General features: G+C 58.8%; 1 protein-coding gene across 2 annotated transcripts; it reads left to right on the top strand.

Moving 5' to 3' along the window:
* The first annotated feature begins 11,168 nt into the window (after nt 1-11,168).
* LOC141995680 (gap junction gamma-1 protein-like) lies at nt 11,169-17,042 on the top strand. 2 transcript variants are annotated; one of them, XM_074966951.1, is made up of 3 exons: nt 11,169-11,263; nt 14,730-15,901; nt 16,052-17,042. In XM_074966951.1, the coding sequence occupies exons 2-3, from the start codon at nt 14,755-14,757 to the stop codon at nt 16,057-16,059; spliced, it is 1,155 nt and encodes a 384-aa protein (XP_074823052.1). In that variant the 5' UTR covers nt 11,169-11,263; nt 14,730-14,754; the 3' UTR covers nt 16,060-17,042. The 2 variants fall into 2 exon arrangements, with proteins under 2 accessions (XP_074823052.1, XP_074823051.1); XM_074966950.1 differs by having other exon boundaries at nt 14,730-17,042.
* The last annotated feature ends 817 nt before the right edge of the window (nt 17,043-17,859 follow it).

A 17,859-nucleotide genomic window follows, 5' to 3' on the forward strand; every position in this document is an offset into this window, starting at 1 on the left:
AGGCTTCTGACTATAATAAGTTCAAAGATTTGGTTTTAAAGCCATTTCAAATTACATCTGAAACGTACAGAGTAAAATTTCGAACCCTTAAGAGAGGGCCTGGACTAAATAATGTGGATTATCTAAACCAGAGGAAGGATCTGTTAGATAAATGTGTCCAAGGAAGGGATGTCACTAGCTTTGATGGAATGTGTGATTTGATAGCTCAGGAGCAATTCCTGAATATGTCCAAGGAGGAAATAAAACAGTGTTTATGGGATAAGGAAATGGACTCAGCAGAAAGTCTTGCTTCTTATGCTGATCGATACGAGCAGTCCCAGACCGCCAGAGAGGCAGGGCAAGCCCGGAACAAAATGGCAGAACAAAATGGGTGGAGGGAGGAGAGAGGAACAACCCTGGTCGCAGTTGGAGCGGATACCAGAAGGGACACCCCCAGACCACACCCTACTACCGGGGGCAGCCCAAGGCCCCAACTACACACCAAGGAATACTCCAGACACCTTATTGTCCTGCCACACCGTTCTCCAGCAACCCACTTTGCCCCAGTGACCCGTCAGCTGGATGATGTTTTAAATGTAACGAGCCGGGGCATGTGAAGGCCAACTGCCCCAAGAACCCCAACAGATTAGTTCATTGCACCAGAATCACACCAGAGGTCCTCAGGCCCAGATACCTCCCACATACCCTCAGAGCAGAGGGAAACTGTGAGTGTGGGCAGGAAGAAGGTCACCGCGTGGAGGGACACCAGAGCACAAGTGTCGGCTATCCATGCTTCCTTAGTGGACCCAAATTTAATTGACCCAGAGATCCAAGTGACAATTCAACCCTTCAAGTCCAACTCTTTCAATTTGCCTACAGCCAAATTGCCTGTCCAGTACAAGGGCTGGTCAGGAACGTGGACTTTTGCGGTCTATGATGATTATCCCATCCCCATGCTGTTGGGGGAAGACTTGACCAATCATGTGAAGTGAGCCAAGAGGGTGGGAATGGTCACCCGCAGCCAGGCTAAACCAGCCGTCACGCCTAGCTCTGTTCCGGAAACTTCTACCAGGACCCGGTCAGAGGTGATGGACCCGGACCCCATGCCAACGTCTGCAACAGCAGTAGTGGATCCAGTCCCAGAGACCCAGACAGAGCCAGTCCCAGAACCGGAACCGGCAGCAGCTGATAACCCCACACAGAGGCTCAGCTGGAGCCTGAAACCCAACATAGTGCACCAGCGGAGAGCGGTTCAGTCAGCGGAAACAGCCCCATCCCCTACATCGCTTCCAGAGGGACCAAGCCCAGGTCCACAATCCAATGAGGAACTGATGTCTCCAGCATCAAGGGAACAGTTCCAGACCGAACAGGAAGCAGATGAAAGCCTCCAGAGAGCTTGGACGGCAGCCCGGAGCAACCCACTGCCTCTCAGCTCTTCTAATCGACACATATCTGACCCTGTACTAAGGGCCCCAGACTTTGACAAACTGTTCCTAGTAACCACCAATGCGTCCGAGCGTGGTGTGGGAGCAGTTTTAATGCAGGAAGGACCGGATCAAGAATTCCACCCTGTAGTGTTTCTCAGCAAGAAGCTGTCTGAGAGGGAAAGCAACTGGTCAGTCAGTGAAAAAGAATCGTTACGCCGTTGTCTACGCTCTAGAAAAGCTGCGCCCATACGTTTTGGGGGACTGTGTTTCCACCTGAAAACCGACCATGCTGCGCTACGGTGGCTTCATACCGCCACGGGAAATAACAAAAAAACCTTTTCGGTGGAGTTTAGCTCTCCAAGATTTTGATTTGGACTTCGACATCCAACACGTCTCAGGAGCTTCTAACAAAGTGGCTGATGCACTCTCCCATGAAAGTTTCCCAGAATCAACTGGTTAAAATCGTCCTTGAGATGTGGAAAATATTGTTAGTCTTTATATACTTGGTAGTATATTTAGAGGTGCATGTGTCTTATTAACTCTGTTTTTTCCTAGAGCTCCAGGAAGAAATCCCAGCCAGCGTTTCACCCTATCTGTGATTTGGGGGGCATGTCATAAATATAAAGGGAAGGGTAAACACCTTTTAAAATCCCTCCTGGCCAGAGGAAAAACCCTTTCACCTGTAAAGGGTTAAGAAGCTAAAAGTAACCTCGCTGGCACCTGACCAATGAGGAGACAAGATACTTTCAAAAGCTGGGGGGAGGGAGAAACAAAGCCTCTCTCTGGCTGTGTGGTGCTTTTGCCAGGGCCAGAACAGGAATGGAGTCTTAGAATTTAGTAAGTAATCTAGCTAGAGATGCGTTAGATTCTGTTTTGTTTAAATGGCTGATAAAATAAGCTGTGCTGAATGGAATGTAGATTCCTGTTTGTGTCTTTTTGTAACTTAAGGTTTTGTCTAGAGGGATTCTCTATGTGTTGAATCTGATTACCCTGATTTTACAGAGGTGATTCTTTTACTTTTTCTTCAATTAAAATTCTTCTTTTAAGAACCTGATTACTTTTTCATTGTTTTTTAAGATCCAAGGGTTTGGGTCTGTGTTCACCGATGCAAATTGGTGAGGATTTTTACCAAGCCTTCCCCAGGAAAGGGGGTATTGGGTTTGGGGAGGATTTTGGGGGGAAAGACGTTTCCAAGCGGGCTCTTTCCCGGTTATATATTTATTAGATGCTTGGTGGCAGCAATCAAGTCCCAGGGCAAAAGGTAAAACAGTTTGTACCTTGGGGAAGTTTTAACCTAAGCTGCTAAAAATAAGCTTAGGGGGTTTTTCATGCAGGTCCCCACATCTGTACCCTAGAGTTCAGAGTGGGGAAGGAGTGGCAACCAAGTGATTCACCCCATGAGCTTCCCAAAGGCTTTCCATAGTTCCTACCAGGAAATTAGTTCCTGCATCTGAGGATGTCGGAGGGCCAACCTACCCTGGCAAAAATGTCTGCTAGTGCCTGGCACACACTTTTAACCCTGGTGTTGCTTAGAGCTACTGCTTCTAGCCATCGGGGGGCAAAATCCATGAAAGTCAGTATGTACTGCTTTCCTCTGGGTGTCTTTTTCGGAAAAGGACCCAGAATATCCAGTTACTCACTGAAATGGAACTTCAATGATGGGGAATGGCTGGAGAGGGGCTTTGACCTGGTCTTGGGGTTTTCCCCACTTTATGGCATACTTTACAAGACCGGACATAAGTAGAAACATCCTTGCCCATTCCCTCCCAGTGGAACGACTTTCCCAAATGGTCTTTGGTTCTGTTCACCCCAGCATGGCCACTAGGATGATAGTGGGCTAAGTTCAAGAGCTTGGCCCGGTACTTAGTTGGAACTACCAACTGTCTCTGAGGATGCCAGTCTTCCTGGTGTCCACCAGAAAGAGTTTCCTTCTTTCTACAACAAACCTGGATCGATTAGAAGAGCTGAGAGGCGGTGGGTTGCTCCGTGCCGCCATCCAAGCTCTCTGGAGGCTTTCATCTGCTTCCTGTTCGGTCTGGAACTGTTCCCTTGATGCTGGAGACATCAGTTCCCCATTGGATTGTGGACCTGGGCTTGGTGCCTCGGGAAGCGATGCAGGGGATGGGGCTGTTTCCATTGACAGTGCCCCAGCAGAGAGCGGTTCACAATGTTGGGGTTCAGACTCCGGCTGAGCCTCTTGGGTAGGTTTATTGGCTGCTGCCGGTTCAGGTTTGGTGGGGCCCTCTGGTGTTGGGGTTGCAAGTACTGGATTCAGCGCTGGCAATGGGTCTGGTGCTGGGTGTTCCACCGGTTCCGGTTCTGGGACTGGCTCTGTCTGGGTCTCTGGGACTGGATCCACTACTGCTTTTGCAGACATTGGCCTGGGGTCTGGGTCCATCACCTCTGACCGTGTCCTGGTAGAAGTTTCCGGAACAGAGCTAGGCATGACGGCTGGTTTAGCCTGGCTGCGGGTGACCATTCCCACCCTCTTGGCTGGCTTCAGACGATTGGCCAAGTCTTCCCCCAACAGCATGGGGATGGGATAATCATGCAGCGAAAGTCTAAGGGCAAAAGGTAAAATAGTTTGTACCTTGGGGAAGGTTTAACCTAAGCTGCTAAAAATAAGCTTAGGAGGTTTTCATGCAGGTCCCCACATCTGTACCCTAGAGTTCAGAGTGGGGGAGGAACCTTGACATGGTGGTAGAAGTGGGATTTTAAAGGTGTTTACCGTTCCCTTTATATTTATGACAGATGTGGATAAACCGAACCCAAGAGCTTCCCCCGGTGAGCGAACAGCTTTCGCCTCCCTCTGCGGCTGCACCTGCTAGGGCTGAGCCTGCTGTCTCCATTGGCCATGGGGCCTCCAGCCTGCATGGGAACAAGGGAAGGACAGGAAGTAAAAACCTTTACCCCAAACCGTCCCCTCAGGAACTTGCGTACCATCCACCTGCGCCCCTCTTGCCGGTCTCTCTCCCCCGGTAACCAGAGAAACAGGGCATAAGCTCTCCCCTCCCTTGCAGGTCACTTGTACCATACCCTCCTTGGCTCTGGTTTCTCCTCCCAGGATCCCTGCGTGGGGGGGGGGGGGGGGTAGGAAATGAGGATCTGGGGGAAGCGAGCATCTGGCCAGTATGTGCTGATGTCAATAAAGCTGCCCCAAGCTGTAACCTGCAGGTGCTTGCACAGAGTAATGGGAACCAGGTGGGCTATAGCAGCCTCAGGCCCAGCACTGCGCCCGGCCTGCTTCCAGCTCTTCCAGGCCCAGGCTGAGTCTGGCCAGGTTACACCAGCTCTGGGAAGCACGGAGCAGCACAAACACCGGCCAGGGCCAGGAGGCCTGAGCACCTCCCTCTGGGGGAGACCTTGCCCCGCTCCAGCCAGCACCACTCACTTTGCATAATCCGGTCCATTCCCCCAGCCTGCACGACCACTGCCCCAGTTCCTGGGGGGTGCGGGGGGACTCTGAAAGCTAGACTGGACAAAGTGGTAACAGATGAGCCAAGGGCAGCAGGGGGTGGGGTGCAGAGGGGTGGGTACAGGGGGTGCTGCCTGGGCCTGCAAACAGGCACCAGGAGGGATGTGTTTGTTTAAAGGGGTGGTGGGCCAAGTGCTACCCCTTCACGTTGGGCTATTACCCCAGCACAGGCCCAGCCCGGCCCAGCCCTGCCCAGGGCCAGGCAGGCGCTCGCAGTCCTTGTGGCCCAGGCTGCTCTGCAGGGACCTGCCCTGGGAGGCAAAGGTGAGACCCATTCAGCCCTTAGCCTCTCTGCTGAGGCTGCCAGGCAGGGCCTGTCTTGGGGGGGTGATTTGAGCCATGAAGATACCTGGTGGCTGGGAACTGAGCCAAGACCCCCCACAGAATGCCCCTATACACAGCTTGTCTCCCTCCTCCCCCTACACGCACATATAGTCCCCCCCTTCCCTATACGTGTGTGTGTGTGTGTGTGTGTGCGCGCGCGCGCGCTCTCTCACACACACACACACACAGAGGTGTGCACACATAGTCTCCCCCTTCCCTATACATGTGTGCGTGTTCTCTCACACACACACACACACACACACACACACACAGAGTGGTCCCTACTGTGTATACACATAGGTTCCAACCTCTCACCCCCCCTCCCCCCACATGGTCTGTCCTGCCCCAGGCACATTCAGTGGGGGCTCCCCTTCATGCTGGGGTCCCTCTGCCCCCTCTAGCTTAGTGCTAGGTCCCTCTCCAGGAGGCTGAAGGGGGACATTCGAAGGGTGTGGGGCCGTGGGGCTGGGCAGTGGCCCATGGCCTAGCAGCACGTGGGGCAGCAGCTCTCTGGCTCCGGGTGCAGCTACCCCCACGGTGTCTCTGACCCTAGTTTAGCATGTTTGGTCCAGGCCTGAGCAGTGGTGGAGCTGTCTCGGCCCGTTCAGCCCCAGTGCGGGGTGGGTCTGTCTGGCCTGGGGGCTCCTGGTCTCCATGCTGCCTTGTGAGCCTTCCTAGCAGGAGGCTGCCTTAGGGGCCAGAAGTAGACAAAGAGCTGGGGCCGGTTTAGGGTTGCTGAACTGTCTAATTGCACAAACCCAAACACCATTGCCCTTAGGGTGACCAGACAGCAAATGTGAAAATTGGGGATTGGGGGGGGGGGGAGTAATAGGAGCCTATATAAGAAAAAGACCCGAAAATCAGGACTGTCCCTATAAAGTTGGGACATCTGGTCACCCTAATTGCCCTGCCCCTGCCCTGCCCCTTCTCTAAGGCCTCACCCCAGCCCCCCTCCCTCCCTTGCTCTCCCCCCTCATTCACTTTAACAGGGCTGGTGCAGGGGTTTGGGGTGTGGGAGAGGGCTCCAGGCTGAGCCTGGGGCATGGTGTGGCAAAGTGGCTGAAAGCCTCCTTTGCCCCGTGTTGTGCCCCCTAAAAGCCTCAGGACAGGATGACTGGGGAGCAGGAGCAGTGCCTGGCATGCCCCAAATCGCTAGCAGCTCCCCTTCTGCCATCAGTTCCTAGGTCCTCCTCTTGCCCCTCAGGCTGATGCCCAAGGGATGCTTTGGCAGTGCTAGAAAGACTGGAATATGTGTTCGGATTCTCTACTCTCTGGAGGCCTCAGGGATGCCAGAGAAGTTTCCAGTGATCCAAATTTCTGCTACTCACCACCATGTATGCCAGCCTGTCTCCTTCTTTAGCTGATTGCTAGGTGTAAATGGGCAAAGTCTAAATGTGGGATACAGGAAGGCAGAGCCTATTGTGGCAATGACCCTTTGACAACCTGGGAATTTTGTGTAATATTTTTTCTGATGCCTGTATGTGCCTCAGTTTCCCCTATTTGCATCATTGTCACCTAGTGGGGGGAAAAGGACTGTTCACTCTCTGGGCAGGCTAACACAGCTGAGAAGGGCTCCCAGCTGCCTGGGGCCTGAGGTCCCGTATCAGTGGAGCTCTGAGAAGAAAAGGGCAAATCCAGCTGCCCAGACACGGATGCCCAGCAACCAAGGACCCAGAGAGATCTGCACTCCACGCCACTGGGCAGGGGGCTGAGCCGCATCCCCCGGCTCGGCTCGGGAACAAAGGGCTGGGGTGGGGCGGGAGGAAGTTGAGGGCTGGCTGCCGAGGGCTCTGGGCGCACCTGGCCTGGAACAAAGGGAGATCAGAGAGACGGGGCTCTGGGCTGACCAGGATGGTCTCAGCTGTAACTTTCTGTTCTCTGGACTGGGTCCAGGTGACTAATAACCCGCCTGTTGGCTCACGCTGGCTGCGTGTCCCTGCAGATGCTGGCGGAGGGGGTGCTGCCCCCCAAGATGGTACAAGTCTCCATCGGGGTCTGTCTCGGGGGGACTCGTGGCCTGGAGCTCATGGTGGGGGAGCCAGGGGGGCTGCAGGCCCAGGGGTCCAGCCCCAGGAGGCAGTGAAGCCCCAGGGCTTCCCCTGGAAGAAAAGTGAGACCCCTCGAGCGTCTGGCCCACTGATGGGGCCTCCCAGCCCCTGTTCCAAAGGGGGGATCGTAGCACTGATTCTGTGGGTCCGTAACAGCCCTGCAAGTCCCAGCACAACTTAGAATGACCACTCCGTGTCACCAGTTCTGTCCAGCTGCCGCTCATAACACTGTCTAGTTAGGGATTAGTTACATTTGTTTAGCAGTATAGTCTAGGAGCAGTACAAACACTGAACAATACGATGGTCCTTGCCCCAAAACGCTCACAGCCGCCAACAGTGGGCTAGTCACGGACAGAGGGAGGTGCACAAGGAAACTGAGACGGGGCCTGGCCACAGGGGCAGCAGGCTCAGCACACCAGCTGGCTAACCAACGCCAAGTGTTTTTGTGGGCATTGTGATGACCGAGAGTTTTAAAGGGGGATTTTAATTGGGCAGCGAGCATCTGTGTGATGGGCCCCAAGGAAATAGATTGTTGGGGTGGACGCGTAGCACTCCAGACCCACATGTTCACCTGTGCCCGTATGCTTCTGCCCCCCACAATCCCCAGACACCGGAGCAGACAAGAAGCACATGAGCTAGGTGTGCCCTGGGAGAGCAACGTTTTTTAGGGAGCTGTATGCTGAATATTAAATGCTGCCCTGAATGCCCCAACCCAGAACCCCCTTCCCTGCTACCCAAGACTTCCTGCCCCTCCCCAGTGCCTCAGTTTGCCCCAAGTCCCTGGATGCCACCCTGTCAAGGTTCCTTCCCCCCTCTGAACTCTAGGGTACAGATGTGCGGACCTGCATGCAAGACCCCCTAAGCTTATTCTTACCAGCTTAGGTTAAAACTTTCCCAAGGTACAAACTTTGCCTTGTCCTTGAACCGTATGCTGCCACCACCAAGCATGTTAAACAAAGAACAGGGAAAGAGCCCATTTGGAGACATCTTCCCCCAAAATATCCCCCCAAGCCCAACATCCCCTTTCCTGGGGAAGGCTTGGTAAGAATCAGGTGAACACAGACCCAAACCCTTGGATCTTAAGAACAATGAAAAGTCAATCAGGTTCTTAAAAGAAGAATTTTAATTAAAGAAAAGGTAAAAGAATCACCTCTGTAAAATCAGGATGGTAAATACCTTACAGGGTAATCAGATTCAAAACACAGAGAATCCCTCTAGGCAAAACCTTAAGTTACAAAAAGACACAAAAACAGGAATATACATTCCACCCAGCACAGTTTATTTTACCAGCCACTAAACAAAAGGAAATCTAACGCATTTCTAGCTGGATTACTCACTAACTTAACAGAAGTTCTGAGGCTGCATTCCTGATCCGTTCCCGGCGAAAGCATCACACAGACAGACGAACCCTTTGTTCCGCCCCCTCCAGATTTGAAAGTCTCTTGTCCCCTCATTGGTCATTTTGGGTCAGGTGCCAGCCAGGTTATCCTAGCTTCTTAACCCTTTAGAGGTGAAAGGGTTTTGCCTCTGGCCAGGAGGGATTTTATAGCCCTGTGTGCAGACAGATGGTTACCCTTCCCTTTATATTTATGACGCCCCAAGCTGCCTTTTCTGCCATCTAGTGACTCAGCAGTAACGGGTGCTGCTAGACGCCCCCGATGACACAAACATCTCCCAGTCAGCGTTACACACAGTCTTAAGACAACCCAACCAAAGGCACACGCCCACCTAAAATACACACTTAGTCACTGGAACCATGGCAACCCCAAACACACAAACCATACCCCCAGGCACAAATACACCCCACCAGATACACACAGAATACACCTCTAGTCCAGACACACAGGGCCCAAAGGTACACGCTGACACACACGCTCTTGCTCTCACACACGCCCTCCAGCCCTATCCTGGAGCCGCAGCGTCCCTGACCTGGCAGAGACCCCGGGCTCTATCTCTCGTTTATGCTTTGCCAGTGCGTGTGGAGCTCTTCATGTCAATGGTGTCCATGTTATCATTTCTCATTGGCATTACCATGGTGCCCAGGAGCCCAGCCGTGCTAGGGGCTGCCCGGACACAGACCCAAAGCCCAGGCCTGGACTAGCCCCCCCACAGCTCACAGGGCAAGAGGCAGCAGGTGGCCACAGCCAGCCGGGGAAGCACAAGGGAACCAGGAGAAGATGTTGGTCCAGGTGACGGGCAGGGCTCCCAGCTCTCCTGCAACCCAAGGCTGGCAAAGCTTGGTAGACACATGGGCAGAGATGAGTTGTACAGAGGGATTTGGGGGCTGTAGCTGGACTTTCGGGGGGAGGGGGGCAGCGTGGGTCTTACACACTCAGCCCCAGGCCCTGGCATCGGTCCCGGTGAGATGAGCAGGAAGGGAAGCAGGGGGCTGCAGCTGTGGGGACAGGAGAGGGGGGGTGTCCCAGGAGCTGGGAGTCAGCTGCCAGGGGGTGGGGGTGGAAGACAAGGGGGGTGGCTGTTGCTGGGGATGAAACAAGGGAGCTGAGCTGGGGCTGCTGGGGGGAGGGTGGGAAGGGGGCTACTGGGAGCGGGTGTCCTGGGGCTGGGCAGGAGCTGCTGGGGGGGCAGGGAGGAGGGTGTCCCAGGGGCTGCTGAAGGGAGGCAGGAATCAGGTGTCCCAGAGGCTGGACGGGGTCAGGTAGAGAAGGTGACTCGGCAGTGGGCAAGGATTGATGAGGAGCAGGGAGGGGGTGTCCCAGGGGTTGATTGGGACAGGAAGGGGGTGTCCCGGTGGTTGAGTGAGGGACAGGGAGAGGAGTGTCCTGGGTGCTGGGGGGCAGGAAGGAGGTTTCGGGAGGGGGGGTGAGGGAGGCAGGGAGGGGGTGTCCCAGGGCTGATGAGGGGCAGGGAGAGGGGGTATCCCAGGAGCTGGTGGGGGGCAGGAACGGGGTGTCCCGGGGGGGTGATGGGAGCAGGGAGGGGGTGGGGAAGGGCAGGAGGGGGGGATGTCCTGGGGACTGATGGGGGGTAGAGAGGGGTGTCCCCGTGGTTGATTGGGGGGCAGGGAGAGGGGGTGTCTGAGGGGGCAGAAAGGGGGTGTCCCGGTGGTTGATTGGGGGGCAGGGAGGGGGTGTCTGGGTGGTTGATGGGGGACCAGGAAGGGGTGTCCCTGGAGGGTGATTGGGGGCAGTGAGGGCGGGTGTCCTGGGGACTGATGGGGGGAGGGAGAGGAGTGTCCCGGGGTATGCTGGTGCCAGGAAGGGGGTGTCCTGGGTGCTAGGAAGCATGAAGAGGGTGTCCCAGGGGATGGAGGACAGAGAGGGGTGTCCCAGGGGCTGATGGGGGGAGGGAGAGGAGTGTCTCGGGGGCTGTCGGGGGGCAGGACGGGGGTGTCCCAGGAGCTGAGTGGGGGAGCTGTAAGGGGGTGTCCCGGTGGTTGATTTGGGGCAGGGAGAGGGGGTGTTCTGGGTGCTAGGGGGCAGGAAGGGGGCATCCTGGGGGATGGATGGGGGGGCAGTGAGGGGGTATCCCAGTGATTGATGGGGGGGGTTGTTCCAGTGGTTGATTCGGGGCAGGGAAAGGGGGTATCCCGGGGGCAGGGAGAGGGGGTGTCCCGGTGGTTAATTAGGGGGCGGGGAGGGGGGGTGTCCCGGTGGTTGATTGGGGGCAGAGAGAGGGGGTGTCCCGGTGGTTAATTAGGGGGCAGGGAGGGGGGTGGCCCGGTGGTTGATTGGGGGCAGGGAGAGGGGGTGTCCCGGTGGTTGGTGGGGGGGAGTGTCCCGGTGGTTACTTAGGGGGCAGGGAGGGGGGTGGCCCGGTGGTCCGTGGGGGGGGTGTCCCGGTGGTTAATTAGGGGGCGGGGGGGGCGGCAGCTGGTGGCTCCGGGCTGGTTCCCGGAAAATTGCAACATGTGGAGCAATCTGGCTCGCGGCCGGGGCCGGGCCGGGGGCTGGGGGCGGGCGTGGGGCGGGGCCGGCCGGGCCACGCTTTGTTCGGCGGCCGGGAGCCAGGCGCTGCGCTTTGTCCCGCCGGGAGCGTGTCCGGCTCTGGTGAGCGGGGCTGGTCCGGGCCGGAGCGGGGCTGGGGGTCCCGGAGGGGCGGGGCCGGGCGGGGCCGGGCCGGGCCGGGCCGGGCCGGGCCAGGCCAGGCCAGGGGGGGAGCGGAGCGGAGCGGAGCGGGGCTGGGGGTCCCGGAGGGGCCGGGCCAGGGGGGGAGGGGAGCGGAGCGGGGCTGGGGGGGGGTCCCGGAGGGGCCGGGCCGGGCCGGGCCGGGCCGGGCCAGGCCAGGGGGGGAGCGGAGCGGGGCTGCGGGGGGGTCCTGGAGGGGTCGGGCCGGGGCTGGGGGGGTCTCGGAGGGGCCGGGCCGGGGGGGAGCGGAGCCGGGGGTCCCGGGTCTCGCTCTCGCGTTGGAGTTGACTCGGGGGAGCCGCGGGTTCCGGGGCAGCTCGAGCCCCCCGGCCCCCCCCACCGGGCTGCTGCACGGGGGGGCTCGGCCGGGGGGGGGTAGTGGGAGGTTCGGGGGCTGGCAGAGGCTCGGGGAGCCCCGGAGCCGGGGGGGGGGCTCAGGAGCCAGGCACCGGGCGGGGGTGGACGCGGGGGTCAGGAGCCGGGCGGGGGTCTCAGGTTTGTGCCGAGCCGAGCCGGACCCTGTTCCCTGACACCGGCGGGGCTGTTGGCGGGAGCGGCCCGGCCCTGGGCTGTAGGGAAAAGGGGCTTTGTGTGAAGCTGGAAACTCTGGGCGGGGGTGCCCCGCCCCCTGTTACCCCCCATAGAGCTTCCACGCTGCCCGTCCTGGCGTTCGCCCTCCAGCCGGGGCCGCTGGACGGTTTTAAAATGTCCAGTATCGGTGCGGCGCGGTGCTAACTCGTGTTCCGGGCCCGGCTGCAGCGTCGGCGCCCCGCGGTCCCCAGAGCCAGCGGGCACCGCGCAGGGCTGGGCTGGCGCCCTAGCGCGTCTACACAGGACAGTTACCGGGCACGAGCCAAGGTGCGGTGCTGGTGCGCCTCCCCTGGGCACGCTGCTCTGACGCTGGACTGGGGGAGCAGAGTGCTGGCAAGGGCGCCCCAGCAAGGCTGCTGTGGCTGGAGGAGTTGTCATGTGGACACGCCCAGAAATACCTCGGCGAGGTGAGCGGGCGCTGAAGGGGCTGCACGGAGATTACCATTACACCGTGTGCTGCGGAAGAGCCATGCCCCGACCCCGACCCCGCCCCTGGGCTGCACCCGGCCTCTCTCTTGTGGCTGCCTTGCCACACCTCAGGCTTTGCACCAGGCTGCAGCCAGCCCCAGTGAGTATAGCCAGGGGAGAAGAGGGTGTCTCCTCCGTCCCCTACAAAGCCTCCCCTCCTGGGGTCTCCCCACAAGCAGCTCCAGGGCCTCCCTCTGCTCAGAGTGTCCCCCTATCCTCTCTGACCCCTACTGCAAAGGACCTTTGGGGCCAGCTGCCCGTCGTGGACCGTCTGCAATTCCTGGGTCACCTACCCACTCCCTCCTGCAGCTGGGCTCTGCTCCCCACTGACTGGCCTCTCTGCCAACTCTTTCCTCTGTGAATCTTCCCCATTGCTGCGTGTGGGACTGTGGGGTGTCCGGGCCTGGTGGGTCTGACGCTGGGAGTGGGCACTGGCTGGTCTGAGTTCTTGCCCTGCTGCCATGTGGTGGTGCTGGGACAGGCCGCGGTGTCTCCATGGCCAGAGCAGGGTTCCTCCCCCCAGGTGTTCATTGTGTGTGAGCACCAGACCGGGGCGGTGCTCCCTTCGCAAAGCACCTGCCCATGTTCCAGGATGTGGCACTGGTGCCAGACCCGCGTGAGTCCATGTGACAAGGACAAACAGGAGCAGTGCCTGGGATGGGCTGCTCTGCAGGGAATTGCGCTGGAGGGATGCTGTCTGGCTGCCTGTCCCAGCTGGTGCAGGCTGCCTCTTCATTTCATCTCAGTGCCGTGTCCCAGCTCTCTCCTGCCTCCCACCTCCCCAGTGCTTCGGGTGCACGTCCCCTCTGCCCCAGCCTTCTCTGCCCTGCTCCTTTGCCAGAGTCACAGAGATTAAGGCCTGAAGAGACCATTACATCATCTTGTCTGACTTCCCATGTGGAGCCCAGGCCAGAAACCTTCCCCCAGTGACCCCTGGATGGAGCCCACTGAACTGGGTTTGACTAACGCACCTTCCAGAGAGGCCTCCAGGCTGGGGTGGAGAATCCACCACGTCCCTGGCCCATTCCCACGGTTAATGAGCCTCACTGTTAGTTTGTGCCTAATTTCTCATTGGGATTTGTCTGGCTTCAGCTGGCAGCCATTGGTTCTTGTCCTGCCTTTCTCCACTGGATTAGGGAGCCCTGTAGTGCGCTGGAATGTGTCCCCCTCAAGGTATTTGTAGACTGCAATCCAGTCATTTCTCTGTCTTTGTTTTGATAAAATAAACAGGCTGAGCTCCGTGCGTCCCGCACTGAGAGCCATTTTCTGAGCCAGTCCTCAGATCAGTTTTGTGACTGACTTTTCTGCGCTCTCCTCCAGCATGGTGCAGGAGCAGTGAATTGGGTGGCTGTATGCTATGCTGGGAGGCGTCTCACACTGCCCTCTGGATGGGGGTCTCTGTTCCCACGGTCCATGGCAGGTGCTTTCTGGGAGCAAGGTCTCTGGCTGGGTCAGGTTGGAGCAGGGAATGTCACCGGATTGGCTCTGGATTGATTCTGGAGTGGCACTGTGTTTGAAGTAGGCCCAGGGTGCTGCTGACCCAACCCCTGGTGGGTGGTTGGGGCTGGGCCCCTGCCAGAGTCTACTGCTGAAAGAGAGGGTGGGGGTAGGGGCAGGGGCAAGGGCTGGACTGTCTTGTCTTGTGGGTGTGTTTGTGCCCTGTGGGGAGTTTGGCTTCCAGTAACCAACAGCATGTCCAGGGGAGGGAGCATGCGTGTGCACCTATCTACCTGCCCCGGAGGAGCCTGGTTTAGCACGTGCTCCTGGCAGACCTCTGGCAAGCGGGATGTCTGATCCCTGTGGGCCTCCGCATGGAGGGTGAATGCGGGTAGCAGGGGTACAAGGGGGAAGAGGCTTGTAGCCTGTGTTTGGGGGGGTGAGATGCGCTGGGTGGTGGTGGGGTGAATGTCCAGTGGGGGAGACAGCCATTGCATGGCGGACGTGCTGGGGGGAGGACACTGGAGGCGTCATACTGAGTAGGCATGTGGGGAAGGGAGATGCACCCAGTGTTTGAGCCGTTGGCTCCCGCCCCATGTGTGAGGTGCCTGGAACCCTTCTGGTGGACGAGCGAGCAGGGACAGGGGCTGCAGTCAGTGGGGGAGGGACACAATATTGGGGGCTACTGCAGTGACCCGCCGAGGAACAGGGCCCTCTGCCTTCTGTGCTATACCCATGATGCTGTGCTCTGGCTGGAGCCCTGCTGCCCTGGGGGGCGTCCCCTCTTGGCGGTGAGTGCTGTGGGGTCTGGGGGTGCGGGGGCTCAGCTGGGGCTAGTGGGCTGCGTTCACTCTGAGGTTTATCGGCTGTCCCCTCCCCTTGCCTCCTGTAGGGTCTGAGCCATCGTCTGGGTCAGGATGAGCTGGAGTTTCCTGACCCGGCTCCTGGAGGAGATCAACAACCACTCAACCTTTGTGGGCAAGGTCTGGCTCACTGTCCTCATCATCTTCCGCATCGTGCTGACCGCTGTGGGCGGCGAGTCCATCTACTACGACGAGCAGAGCAAGTTTGTGTGCAACACGCAGCAGCCGGGCTGCGAGAATGTCTGCTACGATGCCTTCGCGCCCCTCTCCCATGTCCGCTTCTGGATCTTCCAGATCATCATGGTGGCCACGCCCTCCGTCATGTACCTGGGTTTCGCCATGCACCGCCTCGCCCGCGGGCCGGAGGGCCGCCAGCGGGGGCGTGGGCGCATGCCCATGGTGCGGCGGGGCGCCGGGCGGGACTACGAGGAGGCAGAGGAGGATAACGAGGAGGATCCCATGATCTTCGAGGAGATAGAGGTGGAGAAGGAGAAGGGCGGGGAGCGGGGCGAGAAACACGATGGGCGCCGGCAGATCCGCCAGGATGGGCTGATGAAGGCCTACGTGCTGCAGCTGTTGTGTCGCTCGGTGCTGGAGGTGGCCTTCCTCTTTGGGCAGTACATGCTGTACCACTTGGAGGTGAGCCCCTCCTACGTGTGCACCCGCAGCCCCTGCCCGCACACCGTCGACTGCTTCGTCTCCCGGCCCACCGAGAAGACCATCTTCCTGCTCATCATGTACGCGGTCAGCGGGCTCTGCCTCCTCCTCAACCTCCTCGAGCTCTGTCACCTGGGGGTTGGCCGCATCCGGGACTTGCTGCGCCAGGGCAGTGACAGCCCGAGCCCCCACGACAGCCACCCTGGGCCGCCCTATGCCAAGAAGGCCCCCAGCGCCCCTCCCACCTACCACTCGCTGAAGAAAGAACCCCCCAAGGGCCAGCTGGCCAACGGGAAGCTGGACTACAGTGAGAACCTGGCCAGCTCTGCCGCCGAGTGCTCCCGTGAGCACGAGCTGGACCGGCTGCGCAAGCACCTCTGCATGGCCCAGGAGCACCTGGAGATGGCCTTCCAGCTGAACCGCCCGCTGGAGACAGCCAGCCCCTCGCGCAGCAGCAGCCCTGAGGCCAACGGGCTCGCTGCCGAGCAGAACCGCCTCAACTTGGCCCACGAAAAGGAAGGGTCTGCTTGCGAGAGAACCACAGGTGAGGAAGGTCTGGGTCTTGCCTGGGCCGTGCTCCCAGCTGTCTCCCAGGCGCTAGCCTGCCGCATCTGTGTCCCCAACCGCGGGGCTCTCTCTGACTCCTCTGGGGGTGCTGCAGCAGGACCCTAACGTGGTGTTCTCCTCTCCACAGGATTGTGAGCAGCTGGGCCCCTCGGGGCGGCTGCAGAGATGGCGACAGGGACTGGCAATGTGCTCCAGAGGAGACCACTGGAACCTGGACAACCTATGCTGGGGAAACGGGGTGGGGGGATGGACAGGGTTGGGGGCTGAGCTTCCAAGGAGGGCGGAGGCCTGGGCTGGGAAGCCCTCTGCCTCCTGTGGGGCTCCAGGAGGGCAGGCTGGCATGGGGAGGAACATTCTTTCACTCTTCTCACTTTTTTAGAAAAGGAAATCTTTTATTTTTGTACTTTTTTATAAACTTCTCAGTGCACAGCCCCAGCCCCCGCCCCAAACACCTGCGGCCCTCCTCCCCTCTGGGACCTTTAGCCAGCCCCTTCCCAGCCCTGGGACAGTCTCCTCCTCCTTCTCCTCTCTCCCCCCCCGCCCCCTCCCCCAGCAGTGAGGGTCGCTGCACTGGCATGGGGAAAGGTTTGCAGTCGCATGGAGGCGGTTGATGCTCAGTTGCTTTCCCACAGTGGCAGGGAGCTGTCTGAGTGGGAATCCCAGGGGATCCAGCAGGGCTGGGCCGACGTGCACTATTCGCTTGGGGTCCCTCCTCCCAGCTGGGTCTGACGTCTTCACCTCAATCTTGTGGCTGCGCTGGGCCTGGGCGAGCCGAGCCCGTGGAGACGCCTACCCAGTGTTGCGGGCAGACTGGGTCGCACTGAGCTTTCAGTATGGGGCATCCATTCCCGGGGAGGGGAGGGGAGCTGGTTCCCAGCTGAGCTGCCAGGGCAATGGCAAGTCTCTGCGCGGGAGAGCCCTGGCCACCCTGGGTTTTTGTCAGGGGGCCTGCAGGGTTCTTCTGTTCCAGACAGGCCCCTGGGTGTCCCCTCCACCTCATGCTCATGCTCTCTGGATTGGCTGGTGTAGGGAGTTGTAGATTTGCCAGAGGCTGAGCAGGTCTCTGGGGGGGTGAATAGGGCACTATGAGGTGGGGGTTTACAGGCTACCCAGTGGGAGGGCAGAGGCCGCGCTGAGGGGGGCAGCTGTGCTGCAAACTTGGCCCCAAGGGCCAAAGACCCGCATTGATTGTAACGCAGGTTGTGGTGGCAGCGGCACAAGGCCCCCCCACGCCGCACACGTAGGTACGAACTGCCAGGCTGGGGGCTCTGCCCAGGGCCTGGTGTCTGCTGTGCATGGGGCAGAGGGGCTGGCATCTCTGGCTCCCTGCCAGTGGGGCCAGTGTGGAAGGGGCCCTGGCCCAGCCTGTCTCCCTCACTTCCCCTGCCAGCAGCTTTGTGTCTGGCTGGCTGGTGCTTGGGCCAAAGCTGATTTGGTTACATTCCAAGACTCCGGCGTCCTGGAGGCATCTGCTTTCCTGTCTGGGGCGTGGCGCGGCTAATGCGGGTTCCTGTGCTGCGGCAGGGGGCCTGCGTGCCTTCGGACAGTCCAGAACCAGCTGGGAAATGCTGGGTGTGTCTGATCATCTCAGCCTGGGTCACGTGATTATTTTGTGTCTTTGCTTTTTACTCAAATGATTATGAAGTTTTTATATTTTAGTAAAACCTGGAGATGTTTTGTACAGAGCCCTGCAGCTGGTTCTTCAGTGGGGCGGGCTGGGGGGAGCTGCATAGAAAAGCAGAGTACTGCCCCGGATCTCTCACTCCCAGCATGGCTTCCCCTCCTCCTCCTGACCCAGGCACTGTCTGTGTGCACAGGGAGACCACTGAGCTGTGGTTTGCCGGATTAGAAAATATGGGGCATTGATACATGGGGCCCTCCTCCAGTTCGCTGGTGTTCATCACAGAGACCTATTGACCAGGGCCATATCTGGGC

Source organism: Natator depressus, chromosome 11 (genome assembly GCF_965152275.1).
Source record: "Natator depressus isolate rNatDep1 chromosome 11, rNatDep2.hap1, whole genome shotgun sequence".
NCBI classification, from domain to species: domain Eukaryota; kingdom Metazoa; phylum Chordata; order Testudines; family Cheloniidae; genus Natator; species Natator depressus.